Source organism: Rattus rattus, chromosome 2 (genome assembly GCF_011064425.1).
Source record: "Rattus rattus isolate New Zealand chromosome 2, Rrattus_CSIRO_v1, whole genome shotgun sequence".
In the NCBI taxonomy this organism is placed as follows: Eukaryota; Metazoa; Chordata; class Mammalia; order Rodentia; family Muridae; genus Rattus; species Rattus rattus.
Window position 1 is genome coordinate 82,041,660 of NC_046155.1, and position 20,963 is coordinate 82,062,622.

Sequence of the window (20,963 nt, forward strand, 5' to 3'; positions counted from 1 at the left end):
AGTCAGGAGGGCAAAAAGCAGTGCAGACTTCGAGCAGGGACAGTCAGATAGAGAAAAGGACCATGAAGAACCTTCCCCATTCTCATGGGCTACTCAAGGTAGGACAGGATAAGAAAGATGGGGTCTTCATAATGTTTTGGCAGCTAACCTGCTCCCCTTTCCCAGTCTGGACCCTTTATTTTCATCTATATGACAGCTGAAGAGCCACACAGCTTCATAGCTACGACCCACACTCCGGAGACACAGAGATCTCAACATGAGCCTCAGCTTTACCTGCAATACCTGTCTCTTCCTGGGTGAATGAGACACTGAGATCTCAGCAGAAGCCTCAGCTTTGCCCACAAAACCTATCCCTTCCCGTGTGAGGCCCTGGCTCCATTCCTCACTTTATTTGTAAAACGAAAATGTCAAAGTCTAGGGATTTTGTTTGTTAGTGTTAGACCAGATGACTCTTGAGAGGCCCCTAACATGCAATGATAGAGTGTGTTGGCTCTTTAACTCTAGCTAACAGAAACGATTCTGCAGAAGGTAAGACCTTTTTAGTTCCAAAGGTTTATGCTTAAATCCTGGATCTGCCACTTGTAAGAAGAAATCCTGGGTAAGCCATCTGGTCCTGGATTTGGGGCAGCTCATCAATAAATGACGTTGAGCAGGTTATTGCAAGCTTTGTTCTATGAGATCTTTGACTAGATTGGGTTAGTCAGTAGAGAACCCGACCCAGGAATTTAGCCACAGACTGGATACTGATGTTGCATCGTTTAATGAAGGAGACAATACATAGTAGTTCTTTTCTATTGCTTCGATTTTGGGGGATTGTTGAAGAGTGGAGGACCTCCAGGGTTTGGGCCTGGGCTTTTCAACACTCTTACCCTTCTAGTCTCTGTTGAACCTGGGATAAAAATACTTTGGTTTAAAATTATCGCTAAAGAAGAGGGGGGGAGGGCAAGCCTGGCAGACCTCATGTTTCCTGGCTGACTGATTTATGTTAAAATGTTAAACACAGGGTAGGAGTTGCTTTGGGGAGAAGGATAGATACGAAGACAGCGAGGTAAGCTATCCATTAAATACCCAAACTGTCAAAGTGCAAAAACCCAAGAGTGCAGTGGAAGACGGGTGGCCACTTCTGCAAAACAAAGCAGGAGTGGGAATTAAAAGCTGAGAGATGCCTCCTGAACCTGGCAGTGTCTGCTGAGTTACCACACTAATCCATGGCCAAAAGGACAGGCCCTTGGGCCTGACAGTCTGAATCCGAGTCTAGATTTCACCAGTTAGCAGCTCAGCAGCACTGTCTATGCCTCCATTACAAGTGGGTCTGCAGTAGAGAAAGGACAATTCTGAGGACTCCATGTACAGTCTTCTTTGACATCAGTCTTGATTGCAGTTAGCCCAAAGTTGCTGAACGAAAGTTCTGGACAGTAAACTCCAGAGTGAACATTTGGGCATGTAAAGGATCGTGAACTAATCTGTACTCTCTTCTGATTCAGTTCTGCTGGAAGCTGTGCTGAGGCATGACATCACAAAGTGGCAGACACTCTGTCAGTCATCCTTTCTAGATAGCCTTGTGTAGTGGAATCTCCACCCTGAACTTTTACAGACTTACTTCTGTAATTCTGTATAGAGCCTAGGATTCACTCACTCATTAGAGACACTCACTGAGCATCTTTTTGGTGTAGATGTGGCTTCGAATGTGCAAGACAAGGCTATTGTTCGCTACAACTTTCCATACCCCGTGACAGACAGGCAAAAGAAACAAAGCAAAACCTCAGACTTCTGTGTTCTGCAATGACATGCACAGTGGGTCATGAGTTATAGACAAAGAAACAGATGCAGAAGCTACCCTAGAACACTTCCAAAGTCACAGAGGACATTATACAATACAGGACAGGATTGAATCTTATTTTATCTAAGCTAATATTCACTCAGTTGCCACTCAGTTCTCTCAGTAATATTCTGCTTCTACAAGTGTCTGATAAGCCTGTTTCTCCTTTGAATTTTTTTCTTTTTACCTAGGGAAATATTTATGAGCTGGATTACTGAAGTTGTTTTCACCCATGAGGAAATGGGTTTTGATTGGACAGAAAAAAAAAATCTTTCACTTGTCTTTCCATTGTCTGGTCATTCTTATTAATCAGATCTGGAAAAATTGTCTCTGGAATGGTATAAAATCTTCCTGTAGTTTGGTTTTTTGTTGGGCCCGTAGAAGGCATCAATGGCTTCCCCATTCTCCTCATATTTGGTATAGAATAAAGTTTGGAAGAGAATTTCCAACACTTAGCACGTGGTAAGGCCCCCTCCTCTTTGTATGTGTGTGTGTGTGTGTGTGTGTGTGTGTGTGTGTGTGTATGTATGTGTGTGTATGTATGTATGTATGTATGTGCGTGTGTGTGTGTGTGTGTGTGTGTGTGTGTGATGTGTGTATGAAGGGATGTGCATGACAGATGACATCATGAATCAGTTCTCATCTCTTATGTGGCAGAGTCTCTTGTTTCTGGATAAGTGGCCTCCACGCTTTCAGGTAATTTCCTTGTCTGTGCCTTCCATCTGGCCTTAAGAGTTCTAGAATTACAGATGCATGACCCCAGATCTTGAATTTTTATATGGGTTCCAGGATCAAACTCATGCAATCAAGTTTGCATGGCAAGCACCCTTACTCACTGAGCTGCCTTGATGGCTCTGCATGATTTTTAGCACTCTCTCTCTCTCCCTCTCCCTCTCTCTCTCCCTCTCTCCCTCTCTCCTCTCCCCCTCCCCTCTCCCTGTCTTCTCCTCCTCCTCTCTTCTCCTCTCCTCTCCTCTCTCCTGTTTTTCTTTCCTTCTCTCTCTCTTCTTTCTTTAATACTGGAGCTACACCCCTAACCTGATTACTTCTGAAGATCCACTTATTCCAAAGAAATTGTGAAGATAGCCTTATTTAAACATATAGTAAAATCTCATGGCATGTGTTTTCTCTTTTCATTGACTGTCTTATGTGTGTGTATGTGTGTGCATGTATGTATGTATGTATGTATGTATGTATGCATGCATGTATGTATTCAAGATACTATGACCTGGGCAGCTTATTATTTTAAAGGATTTAAATTGGAGCTCATAGTTCCAGAGAGTAGTAGAATCTTTGATCACCATGGTGGTGAGCATGGCAGCAGGCAGGCAGGCATGGTGCTCAAGAAGTAGCTAAGAGTTTGCATCTGATCTACAACAAAGAGGCAGAGAGAGGAGTTGGGAGATAGACTGGTCCTGGTGTGAGTTTACCCCAGTGACACACGTCTTCCAACAAGACTATACTCCCAAATAGTTCTAGTTCTACCAACTGGGAACCAATCATACAAATACATGTCTATGGGGACAGTGATGGGTTGTAAATGCTTGGCCCAGGGAGTGGCACCATTAGAAAGTTTGGCCTTATTGGAGTAGGAGTGTCACTGTGGGCATGGGCTTTAAGATCCTCAACCTAGATGCCTGGGAGCCAGTCTTCTCCTGTTTGCCTTCAGAACAAGATGTTGAACTCTCAGCTCTTCCTGCACCATGCCTGCCCAGATGCGGCCATGCTCTCACCTTGATGACAATGGACTGAACTTCTGAACCTGCATGCCATCTCGAATTAAATGTTGTTCTTATGTTACCTTGGTCATTGTGTCTGTTCATATCAGTGAAACCCTAACTAAGACAGGGGCCATTTTCATTCAAACCATCACATTGACCAGGTAATATTGACTTCGATATATTTCATTCCTTTTATGTAAGTCAAGTCACAACATAAAAGACTATGTGGAAGCTACCACTATCATCACCATTTGACCAGTATGAATGTTGACACTAAGAATTCCAACTAGACGACCATGCTCAGTACAGACAGCAAACGACAGAAAAGGCATTGGAACCTAGTTTTACCTGGGTAAGTTCTTAGTCACTATGCTCACTGTCATACATTCATCCTGGGAACAGCTCCAACTAAAGGAATACACGCTCTTTGAAACTCTTTTGTCTTTATTCCTATTGTCCATATGTCTGGTTCCAGCCCTCAGCAATGGTCTGAGGCAGAACGAAGCTCGGACAGGACTTTGTACTCTGACATAAATCCAAAGTACCCTCTTATATGTCTCTGAGGACTCCTAAGATGTTTTGTTATAGAACAGCATCTGGGGAGTTACTTTTTAACTTAATTAAAATGTTTACATAGATAGTACACACCAACGTTTGGAAGATGTTCATCAAACAATTAATAGCTTTGAACAAAACCATGGCAGTGGAGTGATTGCTGTAAGGTCAGCATTCTGGGGCCAGATGTGGTGGTGCACATGTTCAATTCCAGCACTCAGCAGGTAGAGAAAGGAAGACCTTCATGAGTTAAGGGCCAACCTGGTCTATAGAGTAAGCTCTGTGCAGTCAAGGACACATAGTGAGACCCTGTGACTTAGGGTTTCGTCATCATGGTGGCACACTGGCAGACATGATACTGGAGAGGTAGCTGAGAGTTCTCCATCCAGATGAGCAGGCAGCAGAGAGAGACAGAGAAACTGGGCTTAGTTTGACCACCTGAGACCTCAAATTTCACACTTCATCCAACAAGGCTACACCTCCAATAATGTCACTCCCTATGAGTCTATGGGGGCCATTTTCATTCAAACCGCCACACCCTCTTTCTCAAAACAAAAAACAAAACAAAAACAAACAAAAAAACAAAAACAAAAAAGAAAAAAAAACTTCAAAAAACCAAGCAAGCAAGCAAACAAGCAAATCAACACTCTAACAGATATAAATGATTAACTATCCTTGACCTGCTTTTTTATTATCAGAAGATACTAGTGAGCAACTAAAGCAAACAGAAATTTGAGTAATTTTTATGTGGAAGGAAAGAACAGCATTAAGTGGATGTCTCATTGCACGGAGAAAACCCAGAATGGGAGAGAAAAAGAAAATTAAACTTCTGTGAATAAGTTTTGCACAAATTTCTAGTTGATTCCTGATGTGCATAGACTTTATGTGGCCTTGGTCTGAAGGAATAAAATATAATTTTGAGTTGCTAAACACTGAAGGAAATGACTTGTTTTTGAACTATAGGTCTGACCAAGCTTGCTGCCTGTTTAAACCAGAGAGAGAGAGAGAGAGAGAGAGAGAGAGAGAGAGAGAGAGAGAGACAGAGAGAGAGAGACAGAGAGAGAGAGAGAGACAGAGAGAGAGAGACAGAAAGAGGCAAAGAGAGAGGGAGACAGAGACAGAGAGAGAGAGACAGAGAGACAGAGAGACAGAGAGACAGAGACAGACAGAGAGGGAGACAGAGACAGAGATACAGAGAGATATAGAGATTAACTCAGAAGAACAAAATGAAACCTAAAATCTTTACTATTAATGATAAGGTTCAGCACAAAAATCCAAAAATTACTACAGCCAACTGTGTAGCAGAGTGTTTTCCCAGCAAGAGCAAGGTCCTGGATTCTATTTGCCACACCACAGCCATACAAACACTGTATATATGCTCATGGTTCAAACACAATTTTGGAGGAATTGAGTTGGAACTGATCTGAAAGACTCTTCCCTGAGGCCTAGCTTTCCTAATATCTGAATCTCTGCCAACTGCCAAGGAAGGAAAGCATTCAGTAGTCACACCCTTCAAGCCACAGCAATAGCTAACATAGCAGGATGCGCCCAAGGCTGCAGTAGTGGCACTTATATGTCTTGGGAGCAAGACACTCTGTGTCTGAAAGATGTGGTATCCTCAGCAACAGGGTCTTACTTTCAAGTTCTGGTCGGGTGGTGCTAACCAAGGGCAATGGCACCAGCCTACATTATTTGGAGGGGCTCTTTGATTCCCCTGACTAACAGCTGTCAAGATGGACTTAAGTCCTACTTAGTAGGAGTGAATCTGAGCCTAGTACTCTAAGGCTTGCCAACTACCCATGGGTGATGAGGTACTTAGACCTTAGAGGAGAAGCTACTTCTCCCAGTTTCCTAAGCCACCATAACTTCTAACTGTATTTTAAGTACTTATACAACACAAGGAGACAATGGTTCTAGTCACCCCTGAGTATTACCAGAAGCAGAAGGCTATACCGCAGCAAGGGGGTTCATTAGGTAGCCCCCCTTCATGTCCCCACAGGTAATCTGCGGACAGAAGTGCTTCAGTGGAAGATTGCAACACCCAGAAGCTCTGAGACTAGACCTCTGGATTCAATGAACATACTTTTTCCCAGTGCCAGACCATGGGTTCAGGTGCCAGACCTAGAAATGGTTCCATGCCCTGGGTAGCCTTGGCTGAGGCCTTCTGTAGCTTTTGTTTTAATGCCAAAAGCTTTGCCAAGGGACCAGCAAAGAGTTCATATGCATTAGCACATTAGGGGACAGGTCTGTCTCACCTAGTCTCAATTGCAGATCCTGAAATGACACTCTCTCAGCACAGCCCATCTCAGCTGTATGGCGACATAATTTTTTATTGCACATAAACACAGAAGAAAATGTGCCCGTGTTGGTCTCTAGGGCATGTTTGTCAACCCTGGCAATGCAGTAGTTTCTGAAACAGCCCCAAAGCTTGTCTCTATTCCAATACAAAACAGCCCAGGCCTGCCTGAATAGATTCCTAGGGGTATATTTACCAACTCCAGTCACAAAACAGACTCAAAGGCCTAGATCTCAACCCCTAATCTGTAGTCTGAGAGCAGTTCTGACATATGAGGGCCAGCAGAAGACACACCCAGTTTATTCTTCAGGGCGGGCTTGCCAACCTCAGTTCCTCAGAGGATCCTGGAATAGTTCTAATCTTGGCTTCACTTTCTTTCAGATGCAGGTTGACAGTGGACTCAACTCTGGGATGTATGCATCAGAGATGGGCTCAGAGACTTGGACTCTGTCTTCGATCTTGAAGCAGCCCTGCAGCTTGATCACAGGCCCTCTCAGCCTCAGATCGCATTGGTACTGTTGGACCCGTGTAGTTTCAGCAGCAGTCCTGCTGAGATGTGAGGATGTTACAGTCATCAGCAGGTCAAGTGAAAGATCTGCTTCGTACCTCGGAGCAAACTCCAATCTCCTTGCTTTAGGTCTTGGAGACCATCTAGTTCAACCATGGACCACCATCCATGAAGGACACACCCACCCTGCATTCTCCACACAGAAAGACACAGAGGAGGCTCCCTCCTGGGACCTCAGATTAGGCATAAACCACACCCAAACACCTGTTTTTACTGAGAGATTCTTTCTTAAGGAGGGCAGAAAAGTTAAAGTGGCTGATTTCAGAACCCAGAGTCTGCTGGACTCCTCATCAGGCCCATTAAACAGAGATGCCATTGAGTAGCCATGAGACTCGTTCTGAGAATGTTTGACTGCAATCCCAAGGCAACCCCGCCATCTCAGAGATCTAAAAGAAGACCTTACAGGGGTAAAAACACTTTCTAAGGAATAGAAGCAATGTGGCAACCTGTAAACTGTTAAAGAAAAATAACAAGGCTGTAGCAGTTTACCACAGAAATTAGAGACCCATGAGTTGCAGGAAGGAGAATTCAAAGTGCTCATATTACAGAAGTTCAGTGAGGTAGAAGGAAACACATTTAAGAAGAAAAGTAAAGAAATTTGAGGGGGAAAGTAAACATATTTATCATTAAATAAAATTTAAACATTTTTCCAGAGACAATCATAGGCAGAAATTGTGAAGTATGAAATTGTAATTTAATTTGTGCAGAAATTAGTTTATGGACTGAGTTAGAATTTATACATAATTTGAAAAAATGATGTAGATAACTTGTGTCAATAAGCTACCATTGTGCTGTGAATTCTACTGTATTCACAATAAAATTATGGTTCATATCCTGATAACTGGGAGGTATAGCAGAAAATAAAATGCATGAGGGTAATGAACAAAAGAATATATGGATGCTTTCATATTTCTAGTCAATATAGTGATGGATGATGTCCTAGCCAAAACCAGCTAACAGAACACAGAGACTCCAAATAAGAAATGATGGGAAAATGAACTCTGAAAATAATGGGACTTCTATAGAAAGTGGTGAAGACTCACCCACCACACTTGTAGGACTACTAATTTGATGAATTTATAGGGTACAAATTTAAACTATAGAAATCATTGGTATTCCTATGTGCTACCAACAAAATTATCCAAATAAGTCATAGGGGGTAAAAGAAAACAAAGAAAATAACTCCATTCATACTAGTTTAAGAGTATAAATAAAATACTTGAAAATCAACTTAACCATAGAGGTAACAGATCCATGTACTGTATACAATAAAATAGAGATGGAAAAACACAGAAGACATAAATAAATAAAAATATATCCTAGGTTTATGGATCCCACACTGTCACTGGCTACTCTCTGATCCTGGCAGCAGCCTTCCTCTTGCTGAGAACTCTGCTCACAGTCCCAGCATCTGCCTCCTATGGTTATAGTCACAACTCCCAGTAACCTATTAAAATCAAAACTCAGTAAGCTTGTAATTTATCAAACAGATTTCTATCTTAAGTCTCATTCCACAAAACATCCACATCCACACAATAAACACACAGTCAATTGATAATGATACAAACTGCCCACCTAGATAAGACAAATTGTCCTATAAAAATCCATCCCTTATGAAATATTCATAACTACCTGTGGCCTTTTAAGTCCACACAGATCTAGGTCATCCTTCTCCTCTATCTTGATTCTCCTCCTCCTCCTCCTCTCCCTCCTCTTCCTCCTTTTCCTCTTCTTCCTCCTCCCCCTCTCTCTCCCTCCTCTCTTCAAAACTCTGTGCCCACCTTACTTTTTCACTAACCAAATCACAGGCCTTGCCTTCTCTTGTGTCTGCCTTTACCTGCATATAGACAGCGATCCCCCCCCACACACACAGGGAGGGAAACTATGTAAAGTGTTACATATGCTAATTAGCTTGGTTGTAGAAATCAATAGTGTATATCTGTATTGAAATATATTGTATATACCCTTCATATACACTATATATAAATTCATCAGTTATGCTTCAACAACACTAAAAAGTTTCAAGGTGAACCCAATATTAAATATAAACTTAATTAAACCCAAACTTCTCAATGGCTTACAGATATTGGGTGGCCATTGTTGCAAATTCTGGGTTCTATATTATACTTTTCACTCTCCTTGTTGTTCTCCCATCCCTCGTATCCTGCTTTAAGTGTGCTATACCAAAAAGACAACAGGAATGGAGCCAGCTCCAGCCCAACAGCCAGCTCCACCCTTCTTGGTGACATCAGCTTTAGGGCTGGAGAGATGGCTCAGAGGTTAAGAACACTGAGATCTTCCAGAGGTCCTAAATTCAATTACTTGCTGATTCCCTTTTTTCTCAGGACCTGCTCTATGTTTTATAGCTCACACAGGCTTATCCCCCTTTCTTTCCCCTTCTGTCAAGCACAGGCACAGAGTGCACAGGCATCCAGGGCCCCTAAAAATGTTTAAGTCTGGGGTCTCCTGAGGCTCTAACCAGTCTTTCCCTGAGTTGGGAGGTGAGTTTCCAGAGAGCAGGGCCCCACGCCTAGATGACTGGACAGGAGAGGCCCCAAGTGGACAGATGCATCCCTCACCAGAGCTTAGAAAAGACTCCTAGTCACTCATTTTGCTCAGTAAATGGCTATCCTTGCCAGGAGAAGTGCTGGCTCCTGGTCTGAACAGATGTGGTCTCTAGGTTGTGAAGACTGACTATTCTGCCACACTCAGCCCACTGAGAAGCAACAACCACTCCTTTCCATGCTCCTTAGGGCACTCAGTGCAGATACCTATGGGTTCTCTTCACCCCTGGCCCCACAGGGAATCCACACAGACTGGGACTTCAACGCCAGGTAGAGAACATCACCAAATTTACCAGCAGGCTCTTTTAGCAGGTCTCAACAATAATTTGGCTAAGGTTTAGATAAGGATAGTAGACAAAAAAATTGATAAAAGTCCAGTGACATTTTTTGAACAGGTCATAAAGGTTATATGTGTAAGGCTATACACACATAGACCCTGAGAAAACAGAACATTTTAGCAGGGGCTTTCATCAATTAGTTAGTGCTGAACATTAAGGAGAACTTACAGATTCAAAAAAGATTAAGAAAAAAATCGTTAAAAGATGTAATGAAAGTTTCAGGGAGAGTACAGAAGAGTGCAGATTAAGACAAGAAAGACATAAATAGAGATTTTGTTAGAGTCCTTCTAGCCAACAAGGCCTCGGATCCAGGAGACCAAGCTTCGAAAGATTGCTAGGCAAGGAGTAGATAAAGGGATCTTGACCCAAACTCTAGGGCCACAGAAATGGCCAGAAGCTTATTTATCACAAAACTGGACCCTGTGGCAGCAGGATAGCCACATTGCCTGTGTATTATTGTAGCATGACACTGTTGATTAAAGATACAGATAAATTAACTTTGGGACAAAATTTCATTGTGACTACCCCCCATGCAATTAAAGGGGTACTGCCTTCTGATTGATGACTCAGCAATGCCTAAATGATTCATTATCAGACTTTACTAATCAACCCTGGCTAAGTTATTTATTTTCCAGCTGCCTGTTTTCTTAAACTCCAAGACTCTCCTACCTGATCCTGACTTAAACTGTCCATTCCATCAATGTGACAAGGCTCTGGCCCAGATACACAGTACCTAACCTGACTTGAGGGTACTTTATGGATGGAAACAGCTTCATCCATAAGGGTCAGAGAAAAACAGGGACGACAGTGACTACAGAAATAGAGATAATCTAGACTGTCTCTTTCTCCAGGCACTTCAACTAAAAGATCCAAATTAATAATATCAACACAGGCTCCCATCATAGGAAAAAGACTGACTGTTAATATTTACAGGGACTGTCAGATATACAATTACAACTGCTCATGTACATGCAGCCATCTACTAAGAATGAGAGCTCCCAACAACAACAACAACAACAACAACAACAACAACAACAACAACCCTGTCAAAATTAAAGATAAAATTCTACAACTCCTTAAAGCTCTCTGGCTGTCAAAAAATTGACAGTCATTCATTGCTGAGGACAGAAAAGGGAAACAATACCAATGGCTAGAGATAACAACCTGACTGACAAACATGCTAAAGAGGTAGCCTTAAAAGAAACAGCCATCTCTGGATTAGCCACTGCCCTACCTGAACCACCCAGGACAAATGATATATATATACAGAAGAAAAAATTAAATGGGCTGGTGGTGATCAATTAAAACCTCTTTAGCAAGAACTGTTCTCAGGAAGATCCACAGGCACTCATATGAGAGTAAACAAATGATAGACCCAGTGAAACAATCTAAGGTGACTTTCAAGGATATACAGGCCACTCTTGAAGATGTAGTGACAAACTGTAAAGCTTGCCAGCTGACCAATACTCCTAACAATCCCAAATATCCAGGTTCCTGACTTCAAGGTAAGAGATTGGGGGCCTACTGGGAAAATTGATTTTATGAGATCAAGCTGAGAAGATATGACTATAAATATCTGCTGGTATTTGTGGACATTTTCTCCAGATGGACAGAGGTGTTCCCAACCAAGGCTGAGACAACAAAGGTAATGGCCACTAGAGAACATCTTACCCAGGTATAGATTTGCTCATATGATAGGGTCAGACAATAGGCTGACATTTATGTTACTGACAAGGTAAATCAAAATATAACAAAATTCATTGGGACAGATTGAAAATTATATTGTACCCCCCAACTCCAAAGTTCAGGACAGGTTAAAAAAAACATTAAAAAAGACCTTAACTAAATTAGCCTTAGAGACTGGCAGGGACAGGGTGATATTCTTTCTCTTTGCCTTATATCAGGTGAGAAATTCTCCTTGCCAGATGAAGCCCTTCGATTATATATGATATCCCAGCTCCCATTGTTCCCAGCTTACAGTTGACAACTATTACAAAACTAAAAGATGATGATTTAATATTTAGGGTTAGAGCCTACCCTTTGGGCTCATAAATATCTTTGACCTAAATTATGTGCCCTCTATGAAACAGGCCCACTTCCAGAACCCACAGGTCAAAGAGACTGGGTCTATGTAAAGAGATTTCAACAAGGGGTTGGGGATTTAGATCAGCAGTAGAGCGCTTGCCTAGCAAGCGCAAGGCCCTGGGTTTGGTCCCCAGCTCCAAAAAAAGAGAGAGAGATTTCAACAAGACATGGTTAAACCCAGAAAAAAGGACATTGCATCATCCTGTTGACCATGCCAACTACCATCAAAGTAGATAGAATCACTGCCTAGGTATACTAAACTCACTCACGCCAGACCTGTTTCTCCACTAAAGAAGACTACCTGGCTCCAGCTGTACCAGAATGGAGGGTACAAAAAGGAGACTAACCCCTTCAAGTTAAAGTTGACTCAGTCTCTGTTCTGAGTTGTTGTCCCTGCTAACTATGTGTATTGTGTGCATTACATCCCCCTTTTATAAAGACATTGGGTTAATGGCTAAATATAATGTTTCTCCATATAGATGGTCACAAAAGGTCCAACTTTAACCATCCAGACTATATTGGAATGGGATGTCTGTCTGAGAAAAGTTTCCTTGTTATATCAACACCTCTACAATCAGACTGTTCCCATAGTTCTTTCCCAATAGATTATTTCCCCTGAACAGACATGGTGGGCCTGTTCCACAGGACTGTCCTCTTGCATGAATGGAGTGGATTTTAATTCAAATTCTACCCCAGGTGGGTTCTATATTTTGGTTCAATTAGTGCCCCACATAACCTATTATTCAGAGAAAATGATATGGAGAACCTTAATAAGACAAATTGAGGGAGACCGTAAGAGACAAAAGAAAGAACCTATCTCTTTGACTTTAACATTAATTCTAGGGACAGGGCTGGCTGGGGTCAAAACTGAGGTAACTGTGCTAACATTACAGGAAAAGAACTATGACAGTTAAAGACAGACATAGTTAAAGATATCCAACACCTAGAAAGATTCACTTCCCACCTGGAACATAATGTACATTCTCTGGCTAAAGTGGTGTTACAAAACAAAAGAGATTAGACTTAGTCTTCCTTCAACAAGTAGGACTGGCTATATGACACCTTATACAAGAAATGCTGTTTCTATGCCAACCATTCTAAAGTTACTAGAAAATCATTAACTAAAGTTAAAAAAAATATAAATAGATTCCCAAAGAAATGAGAAAATTCTGAAAGTTGATACCACTCACTGTTTAATTCCTCCCCCTGGTTAGCAACTCTCATTTCTACTCATGAGACCCTGAGTTATTCTCTTACTCCTCACTTTTAGACCACACGTTATAAATAAGCTTTTATAATATGTAAGATAGAGATTAGAGACTATTCAACTGATGATAATGAGGTCACATTATCAACAAATTAACACAGATGATCCAGATCTCAAAGAGCCCAAGATTGGCCCCCTAAAGCCACTAATAGAAGGAGGTGGGGGGATAAAGAGACAAAAGCAATAGGATAGATTCCATCTTGTCCTGTAAACTCTATTTTAAGCTCCTGTCCTTACAGTGATATGACCCCCACCCTTGAGGTCTGAGAAAAATCATGAAATGTCCCTGACAGTTGCAAAATAGACACAGCAACTATAGCTAGCTGATAACAACAGAGTGGGCTAAGAAAACGTGTCTTTCCCAGGTCAAGATGCTCCTTTTTGGAAGTATTCTCTCTCCTTGTGGTTTGAACAAATGCTATCAGTTTAAAAGTTAACATTCATTTACTCATTTACCCAATCATGTAACTCCAAAGCTTGAAAGCCCCACTTGTGTTTTTTTCCTTTATAAATCCCCTTCACCTAGAGCCCGGGGTCCCTTTCCTTCCTGTTCCATCAGGAAGGTTTGTGGCCCAAGCTCAAACTTAAATAAAGACTCTCGCATGCTTACATCAGAGTTGTGGTTCCTGGTGGTCTCTTTGGGGTTTTTACAATCTGGGCACAACAGCATCTTTTAACAAGAATGTTGGAATTACATTTGTATACCCTAGACAGATTTTATGTGGATTCTGGGGATTGCTGTTAGACTTACCCAGTAAGTACTTTTAAGAACTGAGCCATATTGCCAGCCCTATTTGATAAACAGTCCCCTTGAGGCACAGGACAATGTTCAGAACTAAAAACCACTTATTGGCAGTTGAATAAACAAAAGAGAGGACTTGATTGATACCTGGTAGTCAGACTAGCTGTTAATCATTGTCCTTGAGCCTCACTGCCTTTCCCTCTGGATTAGCCTGGGTTCTGCCTGAGGACATAGCAACAGCGATAAGGCAGATAATCTGAATCCAGACACACTCCTGCCCTGGACAACTGAAATCTTTGTCTGATGGAGAACTTGGAAACAAGTAGGCTCATGTAAACTAGACAAGCAAGCCCAAGGTAGACCATAGAATTGAGGAAAAAAATTGATTTCTAGAAAATTCTGCCTTTATACTATTTACTTTCACTATTCCTAGATTGGCTTTGTAACAGTGCAGAACTGGTTTGTCAATGTATGGGGTTTCCTGGGACCTCGTTCCACCTACTTGCTAGGAAATAAAGAAATAATGAACTTTCTTGGAGGCCAGAGGGAGCTCCAGTAGGGAGCTCATGGGTAGTGTGCCCCACTAAGAAGGAAGAAGGCCAATTCTGCCTCCCACCAACTGGACCCCTCAGATTCACCTCCCTGTTGATACTGTCAGAAAGGGGCATCAAATATTGACATACTAATTTTAGGTGGAGAGAGCTGACAGCAGGCAATGGTTTAAAACATTACTCTAGCTTCTATATTCTTCATTATAATATATTTGCAAAGGTAAATAAATGATAAAACAATCACACTGCTTTAAGAAAGGTGCTCTGTCCTCTGGGAGCGCCTCCATGGTAAATATTTTAGGTATAGTGCTCCCATATAGGAGAGGTGAGGAAGCTTCATGTGCTCCCTTGCCTTTCCCCTGCACATATATCTCTCAGAGATTTACTTCCTCCTACTTGCTTACCTGAAACTGTGCAGGAACTGTGACACTTGCTTTTCACAGATGAGGAAAAAGGGAGTCCAGGTGGGTAGCGTACCCTTCACGGTAAAAGAACTAGACTCATTACCTTCAGCTGTGAAAGTGAGTGACTTTCACAAACGGTCCATCTGCCTCCTTTTAGGTAAGGCAACACCACATGCCCTGCCCTACGGAACCTGTTGGCTCTTCCTCATTCCCTCATCAATTACCTTGACCTATTTTGATTTAATTATTTCTGAAACTTTGGCTCAGACAGCTCACCTTTGTATCACTTCTTGATGCTTGCTTGCTGCTTGGTTCTTGGTGCTTGCTCAGTGCTTGCTCAGTGCTTGCTCAGTACTTTCTCAGTGCTTGCTCAAGTGCTTTCTCAGTGCTTGCTCAAGTGCTTTCTCAGTGCTTGCTCAGAGCTTGCTCAGTGCTTGCTTGTTGCTTGTTGCTCCTGCTCCTTGCGTTACACTACCTGTGTCCTTTTTCTGTGCTACAGATGGAAAGCACTATACCTGGCTTGAAGGAGTACTCTAGCATTGACTATTTCCCAAAGCCTCCGATAAACATAGTAATAATTCAACATGAAATCCTCTATCTCCACCCCAGCTTTAAAATGAATTTAAGTGCTATGTCAAACAAAACTAAATACTATGAAAACACAAGTTGTTAGCATTAGCAAATCCTGTTAGGTCATAGTTGGCTGCCAAGTATTGAAGGCTAGTTTTGCTAAGAGGGAGATCTTATTTTCACTAGTTGTTTGTTGCTATGGTAACATTGTATAAATGACTTTCAAATCTCAGGAACTTAAACCAACCTGTGTTTTCCTTCCTTGGGTCTGCCAGTTCTGGGCAGGGGGTAGCTCCAGGTTTCTACTCTGTTAGGCTTTGACTCGGATGACAATGGCTCCCTAGCATTTGCTCTCTTTGTCAGTGTGGCAGATGGCCACAGATCAAGTCAAACCAGGTAAGACACACTGAAGCCTGCTGCCATCATGCCTCCTTACATTTCTGTGGATCAGACAAGTGTTCAACTTTGTGGAAGCAGAAATCTGTAATCTTCTCTTGAGGTAGAGGAAGCTGTGAGAGCTGCTGAATAACAACAGAGTCTATCATAGAAAACCTACGAGGAACAAAGTGAAGCTTCCTAACTGGCTGGAGGCAGATGCTTGTGGTTCAGTACTGGGCTCTCACGGCAAATTCTAACCAGGCAATGGGTGGGGATGGGTAGCAAAGAGGGAACTGACTGTTGGGTAGAATACAAAGAGTTTGTCACACTGCTCAAGTACCTCTCTCTTTCATAGGCTACAACCTTGAATCTTTAACCTTTCTCTCCCACATTCTTTCTTCCTCTTCCCTTCCTTCCTTTCCCTTCTTTCTTTTCTTTTCTGTTTGTTTTTGTTTTGTTTTTTTGAGACAAGGTTTTTTTTTTTTAAAGAATATGCACCACCACCACTCAACTTCATCCTCTTTCCCATTCATATTTAGAAAGTGTAGATGGCAAAATCCATTTCTATCCTTCCGTGTGCCATGGCTCAGCCAACAATTATCAGTGCTCTGATTCACATGCTCTACTGAATGTTGGCGGGGTGAGAGAGACAAGTGCCCAAATGTTCTGCCACTAAATGGGCTCTCTTCAGTTCCCACTGTGGCTGTTCATAGCAGTGTTGTGCAAATCTTTTAGGATTGTTCCCTTTCTTCTTTCTGATACTGCACTGGCGTTCTTTCTCCTCAGTGTTTGTGGAGTCTCCCTCCTCAGTGTTATGTCTTTTCAAGAACATGTCCTGAGTAACCCATTCACCTACCTTAACACTCTCCTGAATTGATAATTAACTAAGCTACATTCGAAGTCTTGATTTCTCTCTGAGCTCAAACTTAACTATCTTACTTAATGATCAGTGTTACATATTAATGTTAGATATACTAGAAATTAATATTTAGCCACTAACACTGTTAATCGGAATGAACACGACCACTGAGTACTCCCACCCCCAAATTCGTCCTGCTCAGCAAGTGCTGAAAGCATAGACCTACGGCTTGCTGGGTTAAAAACCCCAGAAGTCACCCTTCAGCATCCCCTTCCCTCCAACCCTATCTCCATTGCTTAGTCATTAATCGGCCAAATTCCACTAAGAAGATGTTTCTGTAAGCACATCCCGATTTCCCCTTTAACACAGTTACCCTCAGTCAGCAAAATAACTTAAAAAAATGCATAGTTGACTGAGCTTTTGCTTTGCATTAACTACTTTAATGAAATCACTCTGCAGAACAGGTGCAAATTCCTTACCATGTAATAGTGACCTCCTCAGTTACCGTACAAGCTGACCATGGTTCTTAAGCAACACAGTCTCTAATAAAGTGATTCATCTTCTCTGGGGATCTGGTTCATGTGTTCGTGTTCTCATTTTAACATGTGCTGGGAGCAAATCTGGACAAAATGCTTCAGCTTGGGTACTGGCAGTCCTAGGAGACCCTCATATTGAAAGCTGGAGCTATAGGATTATACTCTTGAGAGGAGGTGGAGCCTGGAGGTAGCCTAGTGGGACATTTTTGGTCATTGAAGACATACTCACAGTAGGGATATGAGACTCTGACCCTTCCTAATTCCCTCTCTTCTTACTGGCTTGTGAGGTGACATTTTGCTCATATATATATATGTCATCAGCTGAATGTTGGCTGCCTCGCTATAGGATTAAAACAGTGAGTCCAGCCCACCATGGGCTGAAAACTCTGAAACTGTGAATCCAAACCAACCTTTTTTTTATTCTTTATAAGTTGATTAATTCAGAGTCTTTGCTGCAGTGAAGACATGAAATGCACCTTCAATCACATTCATGGGGTTGGGAAACTTGACACTATCAACACATATACAAGCGCATGTCCTTGCTTTATACATAAAGCTCCCCTAGTTCCAAAGGTAGAGCTTGTCAATCATTGCTCGTTGTCACCAGGTATTACTGGGCAAAACAAAGAGTTTTACTGATGTATAAAGTTATTTATTCTATTTTATGTGTATAAATGTTTTGCCTGCACGTATGTGTGTGCACCATATATGTACATGAGGAATTGGAGTTAAGAATGGCTGTGAGCTGTAGGATTACGTCATTATGCAGCAAGGATAAGGCAAAGCCTATCTCTGAATGAGAAGAAAGGGTAGGCAGGATAAAAGTCTAGGAAGGAGAGAGGAGGAGGAGGAACCAGGGAAGAATCAAGACAGAGATGACGGAAGAAGATAATTCCAATCCAGGTTGTCTAGGTGAGCCGTTTCTATCTTTATCAATTGGCAGCAAATTTATTCTGTGGATGTATTGTGGATTGAATATTTAACATATAAATCTAATTGCTAAATTACAAGTTTCTGGAACTTTGATTTTTACCTGCTAAGGGGACAGTGTGTGAAAGTGGCTGAGGAGAAACAGCTGGAGTGTGTGGCTCCTGCAAATCCGCACTGAGTGAGGACACTTGGGAACTGGTTCGGTCTTTTTTTTTTTTTTTTTTTTTTTTTTTTTTTTTTCTAATTTTTATCGTAATAGGTGATGAACCAACGTGTTGGGCAAGAATCCACTAGAAAATTAAGATTATCAGCCTAAGAGTTAGAGAGAAAGTTTTATTTTCTAAGAGGGGGCTAGCACCATGTTGAGTCAAGTGATGTCTCAAGCCCAGGAACCTTAAACAAAGAAGCACAGAGGCAGGCTAGGATTGCATGCTGTAGGTCCCCGGCTGTGATAATTACTGACAGCTCAGAGAGTTAGAGACTAAAAGCTGCCTGCTTCTTTAACAAAAGTTGTTTGGGAAATGGTTTAATTTAGGTCTGGTTTAATTGCTTTAAAGACTGAACTGAGAACGGGACCCCCGTTGAAGGAATCAGAGAAAGAACTCGAAGAACTTGAAGGAGCTCGAGACCCCTTATGAACAACAATGCCAAGCAACCAGAGCTTCCAGGGACTAAGCCACTACCCAAAGACTATACATGGACTGACCCTGGACTCTGACCTCATAGGCAGCAATGAATAGCCTAGTAAGAGCACCAGTGGAAGGGGAAGCCCTTGGTCCTACTAAGACTGAACCCCCAGTGAACGTGATCGTTGGGGGAAGGGCGGCAATGGGGGGAGGATGGTGAGGGGAACATACATAAAGAAGGGAGGGGGAGGATTAGGGGATGTTTGCCCGAAAGAAAACCCGGGAAGGAATAACATTAGAAATGTAAATAAGAAATACTCAAGTTAATAAAAATAAATAAATAAATAAATAAAAAAAATAAAGATAGTAAAAAGCATTAACGTTCTAATAAGTTTTACAAGATACTCATATTCTTTCTAACGTGGGCTCCATGGAAATTTTGGGTTAAAAATCCTGGTTTGACAAGTTGCCTTCTTCTTAATGACAGAAATATGATTAAATTTGTTTTTATAGTTAAAAGAGTACAGGGTTTATCCAAATCATGTAGAGATTTTCACCCATGGTTCAGAACTTAAGGAAAATTAGTCGCTGACTCAAAGTAGAGAGTGGTGATATTTACAAGTTAATAAGGTTATTAAAAAGAAATCTGTACACCAGGCAGAGTGAACACAGATATATATTATGAAAGTTATTAATAAATAAAAATCTGACACTCCAGGTAGACAGCTTGGCAGATCGATGTATTTTGGGTTAAAGTCCTGGTTTGATAAGTTGCTTACTTCTTATTGGTATTGGAATTGATAGAAGGTGTTTGAATTTTTTATGAATTATGCCGTTAAAGGCCATAGGGCTCGATGATGCCAGCTAGTGAGGGTTTGTGGTTATTTTTGACATTTACCACAACAGGAAGCTCAGATTCTCTTAACATGGGCTCCATGGGAATTTTGGGTTAATTTCCTGGCATGACAGATTAGAAAAGCCTAACAGGCTCATACACTATTGTTTAGCTTACTTCTTTTATAAAAATAGTTTTAATTTTCATAATGGGTGTGATTTTGGCTCTTGTTATGTTATTCCTCTGGGAGAGAGAGTACAAGACACAAGCTTTTCTGGTTACAGACTAAAGAACACAGTATTTTGGGAGAAAGGTTTTGTCTTTGTGTTTTTTAAAAGGGTGATTAGGCTCTGGACACCTTCCAGAGTTATATGGATCAGATTTGATAGAGGGAGACTGCCTAAAAAACAGTTGATTCAAGAGAATCAAACAAAAAGTTATCTCGATGATAAAACATTTGTCTTGAGAATTATATATTGGAGAATGTACCTGCTTGGATTCCTGATCTCAAGGACTTTCAGCGGGGTCCAGCCAAGACAGACACATCAGGCTACAAGATTCATTCCATTTTCCCTACCCCCTACCCCCACAAGGATTTCTCAACACCTAGGTACAGCTTGAAGAAGTTATTGAAGAGTTGTTGCCCTGATTCCCTGGACTTTGGAGGGCTGAAAGTGGTGATTTTAAAGTTGTTTTTATGAGGAATTCAGAAATGGTCATAATTTAACAGAGAGGAATTAGCTAGATTGATTCATGAGGCCATAATCTCATTTGGTAACTAAGCTAAAGTTATATTATTTACCTTGGTATAGAATTTATTTGCTACAAAAAATTTTAAAGTACAAGGCTTAGACTCGGTCCTATAACTGCCATTATAAACTGTTTTTAGATGATTAGCAATACAAGTTAAGAGACAGATAACAAACTCATGGTTCTGAGTAATTAAAAAGGTGTTTTGGGGATAGTTCAATTAGAAATGGCCAACAGTAGTCAAGGCCTAAGAGTTTAGATATGCTTTGCACAGATAGATAATCTTCAAAGGTGTGAGAAGTCCACAGAATATGACATTTATGGACATTTCTTTATTAAAGATCATTTGACTAGAGAACTGTCTGCTCCCGACAGCACCCCTTCCTGGATTCAAAGAAGAAAATTGAGCATCAGTGGAGTTGCTCCAATTGTGGTGAGACAGCCACTGGGCAAGAATTGCCTCAATTCATCTACGGACAAATACTGTCCAGAAAGGGACGCATTATGCAGAATAGTTGACTGATAATCTTTGACGAGCCAGAATTGTCAGCACTTCAAAATTCTGCATC

The 20,963-nt window shown here is 41.4% G+C and overlaps 1 protein-coding gene across 1 annotated transcript; it reads left to right on the plus strand.

Annotated features, from left to right (window-relative positions):
* Nucleotides 1-54: 54 nt before the first annotated feature.
* Nucleotides 55-7,309, plus strand: LOC116893921. Its single transcript, XM_032895642.1, has 2 exons — nucleotides 55-98; nucleotides 6,773-7,309. Exons 1-2 carry the CDS (start codon nucleotides 63-65, stop codon nucleotides 7,280-7,282), a joined length of 546 nt encoding a protein of 181 aa, XP_032751533.1. The 5' UTR covers nucleotides 55-62; the 3' UTR covers nucleotides 7,283-7,309.
* Nucleotides 7,310-20,963: the final 13,654 nt, after the last annotated feature.